The 17,199-nt window shown below is 33.6% G+C and overlaps 2 protein-coding genes across 2 annotated transcripts; both read left to right on the top strand.

Annotated features, from left to right (window-relative positions):
* The first annotated feature begins 1,422 nt into the window (after nucleotides 1–1,422).
* Nucleotides 1,423–6,267, top strand: LOC145009851 (uncharacterized). Its single transcript, XM_078968507.1, has 15 exons — nucleotides 1,423–1,949; nucleotides 2,041–2,102; nucleotides 2,301–2,368; nucleotides 2,990–3,111; nucleotides 3,374–3,479; nucleotides 3,582–3,633; nucleotides 3,807–3,924; nucleotides 4,044–4,074; nucleotides 4,183–4,206; nucleotides 4,350–4,474; nucleotides 4,570–4,651; nucleotides 4,762–4,884; nucleotides 4,968–5,021; nucleotides 5,110–5,179; nucleotides 5,742–6,267. Exons 1-15 carry the CDS (start codon nucleotides 1,757–1,759, stop codon nucleotides 6,090–6,092), a joined length of 1,581 nt encoding a protein of 526 aa, XP_078824633.1. The 5' UTR covers nucleotides 1,423–1,756; the 3' UTR covers nucleotides 6,093–6,267.
* Nucleotides 6,268–14,462: 8,195 nt separating this feature from the next.
* On the top strand, nucleotides 14,463–16,428 carry LOC145009790 (large ribosomal subunit protein eL8z). Its single transcript, XM_078968440.1, has 7 exons — nucleotides 14,463–14,565; nucleotides 14,817–14,864; nucleotides 14,971–15,172; nucleotides 15,485–15,654; nucleotides 15,746–15,874; nucleotides 15,978–16,070; nucleotides 16,155–16,428. The coding sequence occupies exons 1-7, from the start codon at nucleotides 14,563–14,565 to the stop codon at nucleotides 16,284–16,286; spliced, it is 777 nt and encodes a 258-aa protein (XP_078824566.1). The 5' UTR covers nucleotides 14,463–14,562; the 3' UTR covers nucleotides 16,287–16,428.
* Nucleotides 16,429–17,199: the final 771 nt, after the last annotated feature.

Below are 17,199 nucleotides of genomic sequence, written 5' to 3'. Positions count from 1 at the left end.
ATAGAGATAAGGAGCTTAAATAGGGTCCAATACCCTAAAATAGAGTTTGGGTCTGATTGGAGTATGCCCAACGTACATACGGTACACCTAGCGTACTCCAAAGAGCACCCCTGATCATCCTGGTTAGTACGCCCAACGTAGGCAAAGTTACTCCCTGCGTACTGCTCTCTTCATCATTACGCCCCACATACCCATTATGTACGCCCTACGTACTCGGCTAAACCTTACAACCACTAAACTTTCAGAAGCCATAACTTCTTCGTTATAAGAGCATTTTCGACGATCCTTATGTCCACAGGAAGGAAACGAGAAACCCTACACTTCTATAAACTCATACCATCCTTAAGACCTTCCGAACAAAAATCAAATTTCCACAAAAGCCCGAAACGACACTTTATAGAAATACCCTTAGGCTCCAAAACACGAACCGAACACCCGAATCACTTCAAATACATCACTTGCACCCAAATGGGCTTAGATCTAACCTTTGACCGATATTTGGGCCACAACCTCGAGTTAGGAATCGATTCGGAACAGAGTGTTACAGAACCAACACCATCTTTTCTTCAGGGGACCAAAAGCAAACTACACCAGCCATTAACAATGACTTTTTGAAGAAGGTGAAAAATAAGAAAGTTAGAAGAATTGAATAAGGATGATGATATTTATACTTGAAAATTGAGGGTATAAAATTTGAGAATTTTGAAAAAAAAATTATATTTTTGAAATTGGGTATTTTTTTTGAAAAGATGGTATTTTTTGAAAAAAGGAATTGAAGTAAAATGCTAAAACAAGAAAAAATGTTATTTGCAAATTTTTCTCTCATCGGTGCAACCTTACCGAATTGCTGAGCCGAGCTCGGTATGCCTCAGCCTTGGCCCGGCGCACATGTGCACGCCAAGGTTGCCGATCCAATTGCCGAACCCATTTCCACAATCTTAAACGGCTAATAGAGAGCTAACAAAAGTACAAGAAAAACAAAATAGAAGTAAAGACTCATCCAAGTAGAAATAACATCATATATATAGATTAGTCATACAAACTATAATAAGGTACAAAGTATTATAATGCAGAAATAACACCATCCAAATTATAATAAGGTACACCATATTAGAATGTAGAAATAATATCATACATAGAGTAGTCATACATGTATTTTACAACAAATAAAAAAATGTATAAAAAAAAAAAATTCGTACAACTAAAATTTGATAAAAGTTTATTCATAATACCTACAAATGAAGAAAAAATATCCAAAATAAAGTGTAATGTAACTTGATTTGAAATCATCAAATGTATACAAAAAGAAAGAACCTATCCCAAAAGAGGGAAAGCAGTGGGCCACCAGGACCCGAATGCGCACAAGAAAGAACCTGCGGAACCCTTAAACCCTAATTTAAAACGAGGGGGGAAATCTTGCTGACAACGACTCTAAAAGAAGAGAAATAAAAAAGTTAAAGAAAATGAAATGACATTGGAAACAGTAACAAATCTGTGGAATTGGGATTGAAAGTTGAAACCCCAATTTGCCCAATCCTTTCTAACGCTCTCTCTCTTTTTTCTATATTTGTTTTAAGATTTATTACCCTTATTAATAGCAATCACACAGACCCCATTTGCTTCGAGAATAAAATCCCCTTTTCAACAAGTAGGGTTTCAGCAAATACGATCTTGCTTTCGGCCGGAAAAGATCCTATTTTTTGTATCATTGTGAGTGTTCAGGGGTTTAATAGCTTGATCAATTGTTTGACCGAAGATGTCAACGACGGCGGCAGGGACGGAGACGGAGAAGAAAGAAGAGGAGGTGAAGGGAGGAGAGTTGTTGTTCTGTGGTACGACAGCTTGGGACACCATTGGTCGAAAGAAGGGTTGCGAAGGTAACTTAGTTTCTCCAACACGGCTGCGTCCTCTTGTCGGCGTTGACATTCGCTATGTTGCATCTGGTTGTGGTAAGTCTTGCTGAGTGTACTTCTTTGTGCTTTCACTTCTGAATTTTTGTCATTTTTGGAGTTCAATTATCTATTCGGAATAATTCTGTAGCATCTTGTCATTGTGTGGCTCTGGATGTGGATGGACGTTGCTATACCTGGGGAAGAAATGATGTACGTTGATAACATTTCTTGTTTAACTTGTGTAAAGTTTATCTTTTTAAGACGAAAATTTGAAGTACTAAACCGCATTATTAATGGCCACAACCATACAAGTTTTGTATTCCAAAATCTCTGTGATTCCAACAGAGACTTATTGCATAAATTGTCGTGGTTTGATATCTGATAATGGAGAATCCTGTGTTTCTGCAGAAGGGGCAGCTTGGACATGGGGATCAAATTCAAAGAGATAGGCCAACAGTTGTCTCTGCACTTGCTTCGTAAGTTCTTTTACTTCTTCCTGTGTAACTGGTGGCATGCATAGGGAAGTAGAAGACTTTAATTGAAATATTTTCTTTAAACAACAGAATAAACTATATTTAATAACATACACGACTTCTTATGTGATTTTGAAATACCCATCACTCGGATGTTTTCATCATAAAATATACAATAGGTCATAGACTTTCCTTGTTTATCCAATGAAGTGTGTCAAATACAAATACTAACGACTCTAGATCTTTTAAATCTAGACATACGATACGTCGATACCAGACCGTTGTCGAATCTTCTAAGTATATAAATGGAATGAACTAATAAATGATGGCAAATTTGTAAATAGTTAGGATTCCCGTAAACCCTCCTTTGTCTAACTCTCTCTGTTACGTCGTTCTTCTTGTATTAAGTTAAAAAGAAACACTTAATGTTCCCACTCAATTCAAAAAGAAACAATACCTTAGTCCTATTACTTGAATGCTCGATGAATCTATAATCCATGTATAAGAAATAGTTCTTGATGCCAATTCTACATGATTAGATATGTTATTTTGTTGACATTTGATAAATCCTAATGGGATCATAAAACTACATTCTTGTGATTAACACATACATTTTGGTTTCAGGTACAAAATTGTGAAAGCAGCAAGTGGGAGATCCCATACAGTTGTAGTGACTGAAGATGGCATCTCTTTGGCTTTTGGTTGGAATAAACATGGGCAACTTGGTTCAGGCTCAGCCAAAAATGGTAAGTCACTTGTTTTTCTTCTACCACCTTTTATCCATTTAATCTACAAGCAAATGCAATATGTCATATAACACTAAAGCCCAAAGTTATATTCAACTTAAAACCATGGTGAGAGTTACTATAAGGTGTGATCAAACTTGTCATTTTCCAAGAGTGTGTGCATCTAAAGCTATAAATTTGTTTATCTTTATTGTCTCCAGGAAGTAGATTCTTTTTTTGATGCTAATTATAATAAGTTGTTTTGCTTCTTTCTCTTATGTAGAAATTGAGTTGTACCCTGTACGTTGTTTGGTATCTGAAGTAAAAACTGTTGCATGTGGAGCTGATTTTACTGTTTGGTTGACTTCTGTTGAAGGCGCTACAATACTGTATGATTAATGCTTTTTCTTTCATATTACTTTGTTATGTTAAATTAGGTCAAATATTTGCTCAATCTACATTGTCTTTTTTTTTTTTTTTTTTTTTTTCAGAACTGCTGGACTTCCACAGTATGGTCAACTTGGACATGGAACTGACAATGAGGTATATTCAGTAACATAATTGGCAAATTTCTTTCTTTCTTTCTTTTCCCGAATATAAGCAAGATCCTTTTGAGTTATGCGTTGATCCATAACATCTAATATTAAATTACCTTTTTTGGATTCCCTAAAATTAATAATGGTTATATTTGATTTCATTTTGTTCTTTATTTGTAGTACAATACTAAAGATAGCTCTGTGAGGCTTGCTTATGAGGCTCAACCTCGCCCCAAAGCTATCTCTGCTTTTGCTGGTGAAACTATAGTTAAAGTTGCTTGTGGATCAAACCATACAGGTTATTTATAAATTCTATGTATCTTTATAGTTTATATAAAAATCACATTTTGGTGTCTTAGGTTTTAAAATATTTATTACAATTAATATATTCCTAATTTGGTTGTGTCGCGTGTTCAGTTGCTGTGGACTCAAATGGCCATGTGTACACGTAAGTTATCCCACACACACTATTTTTGTTAAATACTTATAAAAGAGTTTCATCATTGTTTTGTTAAGTCTCTTCTTTTACTAAAAACTTTCCATACAAACATTGTAGGTGGGGCTTTGGAGGATATGGAAGGTCAGTAGTTCTTACATTTGTTCAAAAGTAAAATGGAAAAGGAAAAAATAAGAGGAATATTTGTGAAAAGTTACTACTTAATTAATAATTGTTTCTATCGTTATACTTATATTGTTGTTGATTGATGGTGTTTATATTTATAGGCTTGGACATAAAGAACAAAAGGATGAGTGGAGTCCTAGGCGTCTTGACTTTTTCACAAAGAACAATGTTGTACCTTCTAATGCAGTGGTTTCTGCTGGATCTGTCAACTGTGCTGTTACAGCTGGCATGTCTTTCTTTTCCTTTGAACAAAATTTTAATTGTTTTGTTGCTAAAACATAATAACTTATCTTTTTCATCATTGGAAATATTTGTGTTCAGGTGGAGGGCAGATGTACATGTGGGGAAAGATTAAGAACACCGGTGATGACTGGATGTACCCTAAACCTCTCATGGATCTCAGGTTTCCCTACTTGCCATGAAAATTTGATCAGTAATATATATTTATTTATAGTAAGATTTGAGAGATTAATGTTGTAGTATTTGTTTGTGTTTGTGTTTGTGTTTGTGTAGTGGTTGGAACATAGATTGCATGGATTCAGGCAGTATGCATCATTTTGTTGGTGCTGATAACACATGCATAAGCTGGGGCCATGCTCAGTCTGGTGAACTTGGATATGGGCCTAACCAGCAGAAGTATCTCATTCTCACTCTTACTTATCTTCTACCTTTTTACTGTGGTTGTCTTCTTCTAATGGTTGCATTGGTATGAGTTGCAGATCTTCTTCAATCCCTAAGAAGGTAGAGTCCATTGAAGGCATTCATGTTATCAGGTTGGTTTTTGATTTTTGTGTGTGCCTAATTAATGTTTTATTATGTTACTTGTTTCTAAACTTTTCTTAATGTTGTGTTCTGCTCTAGTGTTGCATGTGGTTTTGCGCATTCCTTGGTTGTGGTGGATAGAACCAATGCTGCTGATAAACTTGACCAGGTAACCAACCAAAATTGGAGACACTTGCTCTGCCCTTGTGTTTAACTGTGTCTGACATGCATTGGACTGAGACTGATGTCAACAGAACAAAAGTTGTAATTTTTTTGTCTCACTCCAAAAGGTGGGACAGGGACTCCCTCTCGATCTCACATCTGTAAAAAAGACATGAATGCCCTTGTGATCCTCATCATAGAAAATAGTCACAGAAAGCTTGTACAATGTTGTCCCGTGTAACAAATGCAGCCTTCGGCTGCATTTGTTGAATGGGATAAAACGGGACTGGACTGGACAAGCTTTCTATGACTATTTTTATATGATGAGGATCACGAGGGCATTGATGTCTTTTTTACAGACGAGTGATCGAGATGGAGTCCCTGTCCTACCTTTTGGAGCGGGACAAAAAATTAACAACTTTTGTCTGTTGAGATCAGTCTCAGTCCAATGCATGTTAAACACAGTATCGATGTCTTGTTCACGGACGTTGATGTTTCTTTATTGTTATTATTATTTTAGTCAAGGAATATCAATGAGGTGTTGACTTGTTCTCATTTGTTATATGCAGCTTGAAATTTATGATGGAAAAGCTGCGGGTGAAGGTGTTGAAGAAGCTGCAGCTGCTCCGCCACCACCCAAGCAAAATAGCAAAAAAGGTGGAGGTGGAGGTGGAGGTGGTGCAAAAAGGAAGAAATCAAAAGAATTATCGGACTCAGAAGAGTCAAAACAGGAAAGCTTTGATGGAGATGATGATTATAGTGATGAAGAGTCAAACGGTTTTGCTAAGAAGAGTAAAAGGGGCGGGAAGTCTTCTGGCAGAGGCCGTGGGCGGGGCCGCTCGTCTGCAGCTGCAAAGGAAGGAGGAGGAGGAGGGGCATCCGGGGCTAAAAGAGGAAGAGGAAGACCAAAGAAGGCATAAATGAGCTGATGAAGTTTTGGCATGTTTGTGCTTTGTACTTTCATTGTTTCACTAACTTTGTATTCTGATCCATTGAGTATTCGGAACAAATGAGAATTTATGTTTTTTTAATTGTGAATTTATGTAATCTTAATTTGGATGTTTTCCTTGAGTTTATTATTTCTTCAATGTTGAATTGTGGAGCCTTTAGGCCTCTTTTGTTATTTAAGATGAGATAGAACAAAATATATTGGTCTTTGTGTGTGTATAATGGGCTTGGAGAAACACTTTCAATGAAACAATAACTATGTATCATTTGTGTAAAAAATTATTAATGTTCTTAGGCATTTCGACATCCATAATACATTGAAATCGTTGGAGTTTAACGGATTAAGACCTCATCATTTTCTTCTTCATATGAATGTTCTATAATTTTTTTTAAATGAATTAAGCATTACATATTTAAAAAATCTTTATTTATAACATATTTAACAATTAAAAGGTTTTATTTCAAAGTCAATTTAGTGTTGTTTGTTTTTTTGAAGTAACGTCTGCAGTAGAAGAGGTGGCTAAACGTCCGCGGTATAAAAGTAGAAGACTGTTTCCTTTTTAAAATCTGTAGATTGTTAAAATAAAATAAAATATAAATAAACTGTTTTTTTAATGGTAAAAGAGTTTTTCAATACTTTTATTACTTTATTATAGATGATTAATAAATCTAGATCAATTTTTATATATTATTATATTAAAAGTGAAAAATAAAATGGTACAAATTAATATATATATATATATATATATATATATATATATATATATATATATATTTGGTACAAACCAACAAACTTTGATCACAAAGTTATACTTAAACATTGTAATTAGAAATTAAATAATTTAACATATAAAACAGATTGAAATAAACTTCAATTTTAAAATGAAATTTTTCAAAACTTTTATTTTACCTTTTTAATTAAATCAACTAAAAAATAAAACATAAATATTTTTCTCAATAAATAGATGATACTGCATTAAATAATGTTTTATAAAATTTGACACAAAACATATAATAAATTATGATTTCTTTTCATATCTATATAAACAGCTCCAACGATCATTATTGTAATTAAATCTTTATTTATAAATGTCGCAAAAGTCATGGTTGTGTCGTCAAACATTTTTCTTAAAGTATTGTGATTTTTTTTAAAAAAAAAATTGTTTATCATAAATAAAGTTGGAATAACTTAAAGTTTATATATATATATATATATATATATATATATATATATATATATATATATATGTGTGTGTGTGTGTGTGTGTGTGTGTTTATAATAAATAAAGTTGGAATAACTCAAAGTTCATATATATATATATATATATATATATATATATATATGTGTGTGTGTGTGTGTGTGTGTGTGTTTTAGGTTAGAAATGTATGAAGAGGTTAGAAGACTCTGGTTCACATCTGCCTCAAGAAGAAGACATACAAACCTTTTTAGGTCTATTGTATAAAAAAACAAACCTTTTTAGGTCTGTGTGTGTGTGTATGTTTTAGGTTAGAAATGTATGAAGAGGTTAGAAGACTCTGGTTCACATCTGCCTCAAGAAGAAGACATACAAACCTTTTTAGGTCTATTGTATAAAAAAACAAACCTTTTTAGGTCTGTGTGTGTGTATGTTTTAGGTTAGAAATGTATGAAGAGGTTAGAAGACTCTGGTTCACATCTGCCTCAAGAAGAAGACATACAAACCTTTTTAGGTCTATTGTATAAAAAAACAAATAGTCTGTGAAGGCTAATGTCTGCGCTGACATAAAAGGTCAATAAGATTTGCAGACAAAAAAACAAACAATACATTAGACATGTTTTGTCATTCAACTTGTTGAAAATAGTGGAATATTTCAATCTTATATTTATTTGTTTTCTTAAAGGGGTTATTATGTTAAAAGTGTTTGTTGTGGGTTTAGAGTGTAAATGCAGGGACGGATAAATGCGCGAATCTTTTGATATGGTCGGGTTGATCCATATTCGTGATACCGAGATATAAAAGAAGAGAGAGAGAGGGAAGATATTTTGCAGATGAGAGTCTTCAGCTTGAAAAATAGATCTAGGGTTTTCTCTTTTTTTCGTTGTTCATACTTCTACTTCTCTCTGATCTTGTGTTGTTAACAAGTTGTTATATTCTTTCGATCGTTTTGTTGATAAATTAATGATCGGATGTTTCTTTTCGTATAATCTGTTTTAGATTAGGGTTGAGTGTAATTGAATGAGAGTAGATTAGGGTTTTGTAGTGAGGTTTCAGTTGTAAGTACATGAAAACCTTCTGTTTCTTTGTCCTAAATTGATATAAGAAATGAAGATGTTGGGAAAAATATTTTGTGTAATTTCAACATGGTATCAAAGCTCTAAGGCTCATGTTCTTTGATCCCGACGCCTTGGTTGGCTGATCGTCGTTTGGTGATCTTCGTTCTCAACGATCTAAAAAGGTATACCGATTCCTTTATTTTTTGTTTTGTTTTTTGTTAAATCTGTTAGATCTAGGGTTCTTTCTCTATTTACCTTAGTTTGCTCTTTGGATCCTGGTACTGCGAGATTTTTTGATTGGTCTTACAGATTGGCGCTTCTTCTCATCTTCTTGTCGTTGTGACTACAAGTTTGAACAAAAAGAAATACGCTCTGAAAGCTATCGATTAATCCCTTATCTGAAATAATCCTCTTGGGGTCGGATTTCATCACCGATAAACCCTTGTAGGGAACGGATTCAGGGAGTCGATTTGAAGAAAAACAAGAAAACAACAACACCGCTTCCTATAGCACTGTGAGGGTGTTCTTTTTCTTCTATCTTCTTCTTTGTTTTCGCGTATATTGTGTTTGTTTCTTGGCTGTTTCTTTGACTCTGTGGTTGACTGTCTTGGGCCCCGACATACTGTGGTGACCATCTGGACTTTAAGTCAACACAGGGTCGGTTATTTGTTCTGTATGTTGTGTATTTCCTATCTTTTCTGTGTGTTCCTTGTGATTTAGAATGGCAGGAGATACTTTTGAAGACAGTGGTACTCCTAAAGATGGTACTACTGCCGATTTTGATGATCCTTTATATGTTCATCCTTCTGATTATGCTGTAGCCTCAATTATAACCATTAAACTGACTGGAAATGAAAATTATCGGTTATGGCATAGTGCCATGTCTAGAGGTCTGAAGGCTAGGAATAAGTTGGGTTTTGTGGATGGAACTTTAACTCTTGAAAAAACTGATGTCTCTAAAACCTCTAAATGGGAGCGTGTTAATGCTGTTGTATGCAATTGGATTTTAGGGTCTATTTCTGAATCCATTTATGCTAGTCATGTTTACTCTGATAAAGCTAAGGATATTTGGGATGAATTATTTGAAACTTATAATAAGGCTGATGGATCTGTAGTTTTCAATATCCATCAACAAATTAATACTTTAAAACAGAATGGTTCGTCTCTTTCCGATTATTATAATAAACTTGACTCTTTATGGAAGGAATTTGATGGTTTGACTAGTTTAACTGAATGTGTATGTGAGGCTGCTACTAAGCTTAATGATCATTCTAAATTGATGAAACTAATGCAGTTTCTGAGTGGTCTTGATGAGTTATATAATCAAGTAAAAAGTCATATTCTTTTGATGGATCCTTTACTAAATGTTAAATATGCTTTTTCCATTCTTTCTAGAGAAGAATCTCTTCAAAGGAATGGGTCTTTAAATTCTATTGTTCCTTCGAAGTCTCAAGTGTCTGTGTTTAACAGTAAAGTTAATGATTTTAAGAAGGGACAAGGTCTAAACAGGATCATAAATCAAGGATTGCAATGTAAACATTGTAATCTTAAAGGCCATACAATAGATAGATGTTATAAACTGATTGGTTTTCCAAAGGATTTTAAACAGAAAAATGAAAATAATAACCAAAGTAAATCTTTTTCTATAAATTCATCTTCTGTCAGTTCAAATAACAATATTGTAGGTTCTTCTGAGACTGTTAACAAGAGTGATGCTCACTATCTTACAAGTGAACAATACTCTAAATTTCTTCGTCTTATTAGTGACAGTTATATCAATGAGGATGTATATGTTGTTGCTAATATGGCAGGTACATGTTCGTTTACTTGTTGTAATTCTGTTGTCAGTGAAAATAATTCTCAGAGTTGGATTGTTGACTCAGGGGCGAATCAACATATGATAGCCTCTGAATCACAACTTCGAGACACAGTGGATGTGTCTAAGCTCAATCTTCTTGTTAAACATCCTAATGGGTCTTCTGCTCCTATTAACAAAATAGGGAACATCCAATTATCTTCTCATCTTACTTTATTTGATGTTTTTGTTGTTCCAGACTTTAATGTTAATCTTTTGTCTGTACACAAGCTTTGTAAGGATAGTGGTTGTGAAGTTGTATTTTCTGAACATAATTGTAAAATTCAGGATTCACTGTCAAAGGAGATGGTGGAGAATGGTAGGGAATCAGGGGGTCTTTATTACCTTGATCATGTTCCCTTAGGTAATTTTGCTAGTTTAACTATTCCTAAGTGTTTTGTTTCAAAATTTACCTGGCACAGTAGACTTGGTCATCCTGCTGACCAGGCTTTAAGTGCTCTAAAAGATAAACTGAATTTTGGAAATGAATCTTTACTTCCTTGTGATACTTGTCATAAAGCAAAACAGACTAGAGAATCCTTTTCTCATAGTTAGCATCATTCATCTCAATTAGGTGAATTGATTCATCTAGATGTTTGGGGTCCCTATAGATTGGCTTCTGTTGAGGGTTATAAGTATTTTTGACTATTGTGGATGATTTTTCTAGGGCAACTTGGGCTTTCCTTTTAAAATCTAAAAGTGAAGTTTTTGATTGTTTTAAGGTTTTTGTAAATATTCTATTAAATCAGTTTGGTGTTAACATTAAGACTATAAGGTCTGATAATGGAACAGAGTTTGTAAATAATCAAATGAAGTTTTATTGTATAGAACATGGAGTCATTCATCAGACCTCTTGTGCTTACACTCCACAACAGAATAGAGTTGTGGAAAGAAAGCATAGACATATTCTTAGTGTGGCACGATCTCTTATGTTTTAGTCAGGAGTTCCTGTTAAGTATTGGGGAGATGCAGTTTTAACTTCGGTTTTTTTGATAAATAGAATGCCTACTTCTGTTTTGAATGGGTTATCTCCTTATGAACTTGTTTTTAAAAAAACTCCTAATTTTGATCATTTAAGAGTTTTTGGCTGTCTTTGTTTTGCTGCTAAACAAAATGTATCTGATAAATTTTCTGAGCGTGCAGAAAAATGTGTTTTGTTAGGATATTCATCTGATAAGAAAGCTTATAAACTTCTTAGTTTGGATACTAATTGTTCTTTTGTATCCAGGGATGTGAAGTTTTATGAGTCAGTGTTTCCTTATAAATTGAGGTCAACTATTGGTGATAAAACTTTTCATACTTTTGGCCCTGTTGATCCTTTTTCCTATGATGACTTTGATAAAAATGAATACTTAAATGATTCTATAAATTTAGATGAACTGAGAGTGGAGTCACAGGAGGATGGTATTAATGCAGCTTCTGACTTGGATGACAGTGACTTAATTGAGTCAGTCAACCGTAGTGGCGAGGTAAATATGCCTCCTTCTGTTGGTTCTATTCCTTTATCTTCTGATATGTCTGAGGAAAATAGTCATATTTCTTCAACTCCTTCAGTAGAGCTGTCTATAGGTGCGTCTAGGTCTAGACGTGAATCACATATGCCAATTAAATTTGCTGATTATGTTATAGAAGGAAAATATAAATATGGCATAAAAAGATCTGTTAACTATTCTTTGCTTAATATTGATGCTAAATGTTTTGTTTCGAATCTAAATAAGACTGTAGAGCCTAAAAATTACTATGAGGCTCTATCTGATCCTAATTGGGTAAAGGCCATGAATGAAGAAATGGAAGCTCTTCATCGTAATCACACTTGGGAAATAACAAATTTACCTAAGAATAGGAAACCAATTGGTTGCAAGTGGGTTTTTAAAATTAAATATAAGTCAAGTGGTGAAGTTGAAAGATATAAAGCCCGGTTAGTGGCTAAGGGGTATAATCAAAGAGAAGGGATTGATTTTGAAGAAACTTTTTCTCCTGTTGCAAAAATTGTGACTATTCGAATTGTTATTTCCTTATATGTGCATAATTCTTGGCCTTTATATCATTTAGATATAAATAATGCTTTCCTTTATGGTGATCTATCTGAGGATGTGTATATGTCTCTTCCCCCTAGATATTATTCTGAAAATGATTCTAGGGTTTGCAAGCTTACAAAATCATTATATGGTTTAAAGCAAGCTCCTAGAAAATGGAATGAAAAATTGTGTGCTTCTTTGTTTATGTTTGGTTTTCAACAAAGCATAAGTGATTATTCACTGTTTATTAGAAGATTTGAAAGTTCAATAACTGTGTTACTTGTATATGTTGATGATATTATATTAACTGGTAGTTGTGAAACTGAATTAAAAAAGGTTAAAGAATTTATGAAAACTCAATTTTTGATTAAAGATCTTGGAGTTCTTAAGTATTTTCTAGGTATTGAATTAGTTAATATTGATAATGGTTTATGTTTAAATCAAAGAAAGTATTGTTTAGAGCTTTTGCATGAGTATGGGTTGCTTGGTTGTAAACCAGTTAGCACTCCATTATAGACAAATTTTATGATAAATACAGAAAATGATGATAAAAACAATGGGTTATTAGATAATAAAACTGAATTTCAAAAGCTGATTGGAAAACTTATATATCTTACTATTACTAGGCCAGATATTGCTTATGGAGTTCAAGTGCTAAGTCAATTTATGCACAAACCTAGGAAATCTCATTTGAAAATTGCTTTAAGGTTGTTAAGATATTTAAAAGGATGTCCTGGAAAAGGAGTTGCAATAACTAAATCTGATAACTTTATATTAAGTGGATTTGTTGATGCAGACTGGGCAAAATGTCTAACTACAAGGAAATCTGTAACAGGTTACTTGGTATATTTTCTAGATCTTCCACTGAAGCTGAATATAGAGCTCTTGGGTCTATTACTTGTGAAATAATTTGGGTTTTGAAAATCTTTTTTGAATTAGGAGTTAAGAATTTTATTCCAGTTTCTGTATTTTGTGATAATGATTCAATGATTAAGTTAGCTCTTAATCCAATGTTTCATGAAAGAACTAAACATTTTGAGATTGACTTGCATTTTGTAAGAGAAAAAATTTCAAATGGAGTTATAAAACTTGTTAAAATTGTTTCTTCTGAACAGAATGCAGATATACTTACAAAATCTTTGAATATCAAACAACATGATTTTTTATCTAAAAAAATGGGTCTCATTGATATTTTTAAGGAAAACAAATAAATATTTCGGTTGAGGGGGAATGTTGAAAATAGTGGAATATTTCAATCTTATATTTATTTGTTTTCTTAAAGGGGTTATTATGTTAAAAGTGTTTGTTGTGGGTTTAGAGTGTAAATGCAGGGACGGATAAATGCACGGATCTTTTGATATGGTCGGGTTGATCCATATTCGTGATACCGAGATATAAAAGAAGAGAGAGAGGGAAGATATTTTGCAGATGAGAGTCTTCAGCTTGAAAAATAGATCTAGGGTTTTCTCTTTTTTCGTTGTTCATACTTCTACTTCTCTCTGATCTTGTGTTGTTAACAAGTTGTTATAGTCTTTCGATCATTTTGTTGATAGATTAATGATCGGATGTTTCTTTTCGTATAATCTGTTTTAGATTAGGGTTGAGTGTAATTGAATGAGAGTAGATTAAAGTTTTGTAGTGAGGTTTCAGTTGTAAGTACATGAAAACCTTCTGTTTCTTTGTCCTAAATTGATATAAGAAATGAAGATGTTGGGAAAAATATTTTGTGTAATTTCAACACAACTCTCCCATTATACTATGCATCGTGTATCTCGTGTTTATTTAGTAGTGTTAGGCAAAAGTTGAACCAAATTTAATAGATTATGAGGAAGATTTTAGCTTAAGTGGTTCAAAATTCTTTACAAAACTACGATCATATAACAAACTTGATCTTGACGTGACTTTAATACCTTGGAAATATCTATAAGCAAATATTTTTACAACACAAAACTGTTTCAAGTTTGATAAAAAACATTGGGAATGTGAAATTAAGAATTTGAGTTGAAATCTTATAATATTTGTTTGTCTTTTAGTATTTATATTATATGTATTTTGTGTTTGTACATACTTGTTTGAATGGTTAGTAGATATATTTCTAAACTACTAAAAATATAGTTAAAAAAACATAATAATAGGCGAGCTGTTGGTCCGCTGGGCTGTAAAATGAAGCCTAGTAGGTATAATTCCCGTTCAGCCCATATGGGATGGCCCAAGTTATGTGAAACCCTAAAAGCTATAAACCTCGTCTTTCTTATAAACACGAAAACCCTTTTAATCACTGCCGTTTTCCAGACCTCCAATCTCTACTTTCAGACATGGTGAGTCTCCAACTCCATCTCTTTCGATTAATTCAATGACTTCTGGTTTTCTGATATGTTTCTGATCTGTATGTATGGAAATTTGAAAAAAAGTTGGATTTGAGAAGTGTTTGTGTCGTTGTTTGTTGTTTTGTTTCATCCATAAAACTCACAAAATTCTTCAACTTCTCTCTCTCGTTTTACCTGTTGCTTCGTGGTTTTTGTTTATTTGAATCAAATCTTAATATGCGTTTATGTTTAATCACTTGAAGGCCCCAAAGAAAGGTGGAAAGGCGGTTGCAACCAAGAAGAAAACGGCGGTATGATCTGTGGATATTATTGGATTGATCTGTTCATATTTTGTGTCTATCTGCAATTCATATTTGGTTGACGATATCTGTATATGTACATATTTTTTCAATACAGGAGAAGGTTGTGAATCCGTTGTTTGAGAAAAGGCCGAAACAATTTGGAATTGGTGGAGCATTGCCTCCCAAGAAGGATCTTCACAGGTTTGTGAGATGGCCACAAGTTGTTCGGATTCAGAGAAAGAGGAGGATCCTCAAGCAGCGTTTGAAGGTCCCACCTGCCTTGAATCAGTTTACCAAAACCCTCGACAAGAATCTTGGTAATAATGGACGACTCTTATCATTTTTATGCCAGCTCTTAATGTGATAATCAACATGCCATTTTTCTTGCACATTTCATCTCAGTTAAAATTGTATATCACAGTATTAGAAGAATATGTGCTGCATATTTGCTTGAAAAGTTATATAAATTATTTGAATGTTTTTTGGACACTACATTTCTTTCTTTTTAAAGTTGAAACATAGTTGCAAAACTTAGTGGATACCTTATGTTGAGTGATCATTCCTCCTTTTGGCATACTATTCTTTTAACAAACAGTACAAGATGAAATCTATGTCTGTGTGATATGTAGCTACCACACTGTTCAAGATGCTGCTCAAATATAGGCCAGAGGACAAAGCTGCAAAAAAAGAACGCCTTCTTAAAAGAGCTCAAGCTGAAACAGAAGGAAAGACAGTCGAGGCTAAGAAGCCTATTGTGGTGAAGTATGGACTTAACCACATCACTTATCTCATTGAGCAGGTTTCCTCTCAATTTTCTAACATATATCTCAACATTTCTCAATTCTATCTGTATTTAGAAAGCTCTAAAATTTCATACGATTATGTTTCAGAACAAGGCTCAATTGGTTGTGATTGCTCATGATGTGGATCCCATTGAATTGGTTGTCTGGCTTCCAGCATTGTGCAGAAAGATGGAAATCCCATACTGCATTGTTAAGGGAAAATCCAGACTTGGAACTGTAAGAACCTGTTTCCTTTTTTCTTTCCCCATTAAGTTCTGTTTTGATAAATCATAATAGGTATATGGGAAAATGACTTAATGGACTTGTTGGAATGTATCAGATTGTACATCAGAAAACAGCAGCAGCTCTTTGTTTGACTACAGTGAAGAATGAAGACAAAATGGAGTTCAGCAGAATCTTGGAGGCAATCAAGGTTTGTTTATTTTTTGATCAAGTAAAATGAATGATGGTTTATGTGTTGTGAATTAATGTGATTTGATTTGTTGGAATTTTTTAGGCAAACTTCAATGACAAGTATGAAGAGTATAGGAAGAAGTGGGGTGGAGGAATAATGGGTTCCAAATCCCAGGCGAAAACAAAGGCTAAGGAAAGGGTTTTGGCTAAGGAAGCTGCTCAGAGGTTGAATTAGAGAAACCCTTTTTGTAATGGAGAGCTTTGCATTTAGAAACATTTCTTGTTTTTAGAACATTCTATCTGGTTTTTAATTTTTGGAACTTAATACTTGCTGTTTGACTTATTTTAATGCCAACTTATTCAAATTTTGTCGTCTATGTCCCTTTCTGTTATCAGAAAAAAAATCAGCGCGTTTGCAGTTGATAGTATTAAGTTGAAATTTTGTTCATTAAGTTGACCATAATCCAAAATATAAATTAGCAAGAAAATTAAAGTTTCTTTGGAAATAGATCATGTTATAAAACCTTTGTTTTTACCCTTATCTTGAAAATCTCAAATATGATGCATGTCAAAAGCTTTATACTGATTTTGTTGATTGGTTTGTAATATAAAATTATTGCAAAGATTCTTGCTCTAATAAAAAAGTGCATTTGTTAAGGGGAGACAAGTATTGAATGAATTTATCTTGTTCAGACCTGAAACTTAATATTCATAAATCAAGTTTATATGGAGTTAGAGTTACTTAGGAGAAAGCTAATGGGATGACGTTAGGGACAAGTGTGCCTAGTGTATTCTTCCTTTCATGCACTTGGGGCTATCTGTGGGGACTAGTATGGATCGTATGGGGAATTTGAATACTTTGGTGTAAGGGTTTAGATCAAATTTATCTAAGTGGAAGTTGAATACGCTCTTCATCGGGGTAGGCTGACTTTAATCAAATAAGTCTTAAGGAAGTCTAGGGATTTTATACATGTCTTTCTTTTGGTATGGCGAAGAAGATGGAGTGGGTGGTTTGGGATAGAATATGTACTAGTGTGGAAAAGGAGCTTTGGTTGTGGGAAGTTAGGCTTTGTTCAACTTAGCTCTTGTTCAAATTATAGATAGAGGTTCTAGTATGAGGAATGAGAGTTTTGGTCGAGATTAATTAA

This window comes from Lactuca saligna, chromosome 1, assembly GCF_052625555.1.
Source record: "Lactuca saligna cultivar CGN05327 chromosome 1, ASM5262555v1, whole genome shotgun sequence".
NCBI lineage: Eukaryota > Viridiplantae > Streptophyta > Magnoliopsida > Asterales > Asteraceae > Lactuca > Lactuca saligna.
This window is presented reverse-complemented; position numbering and strand designations above follow the sequence as displayed.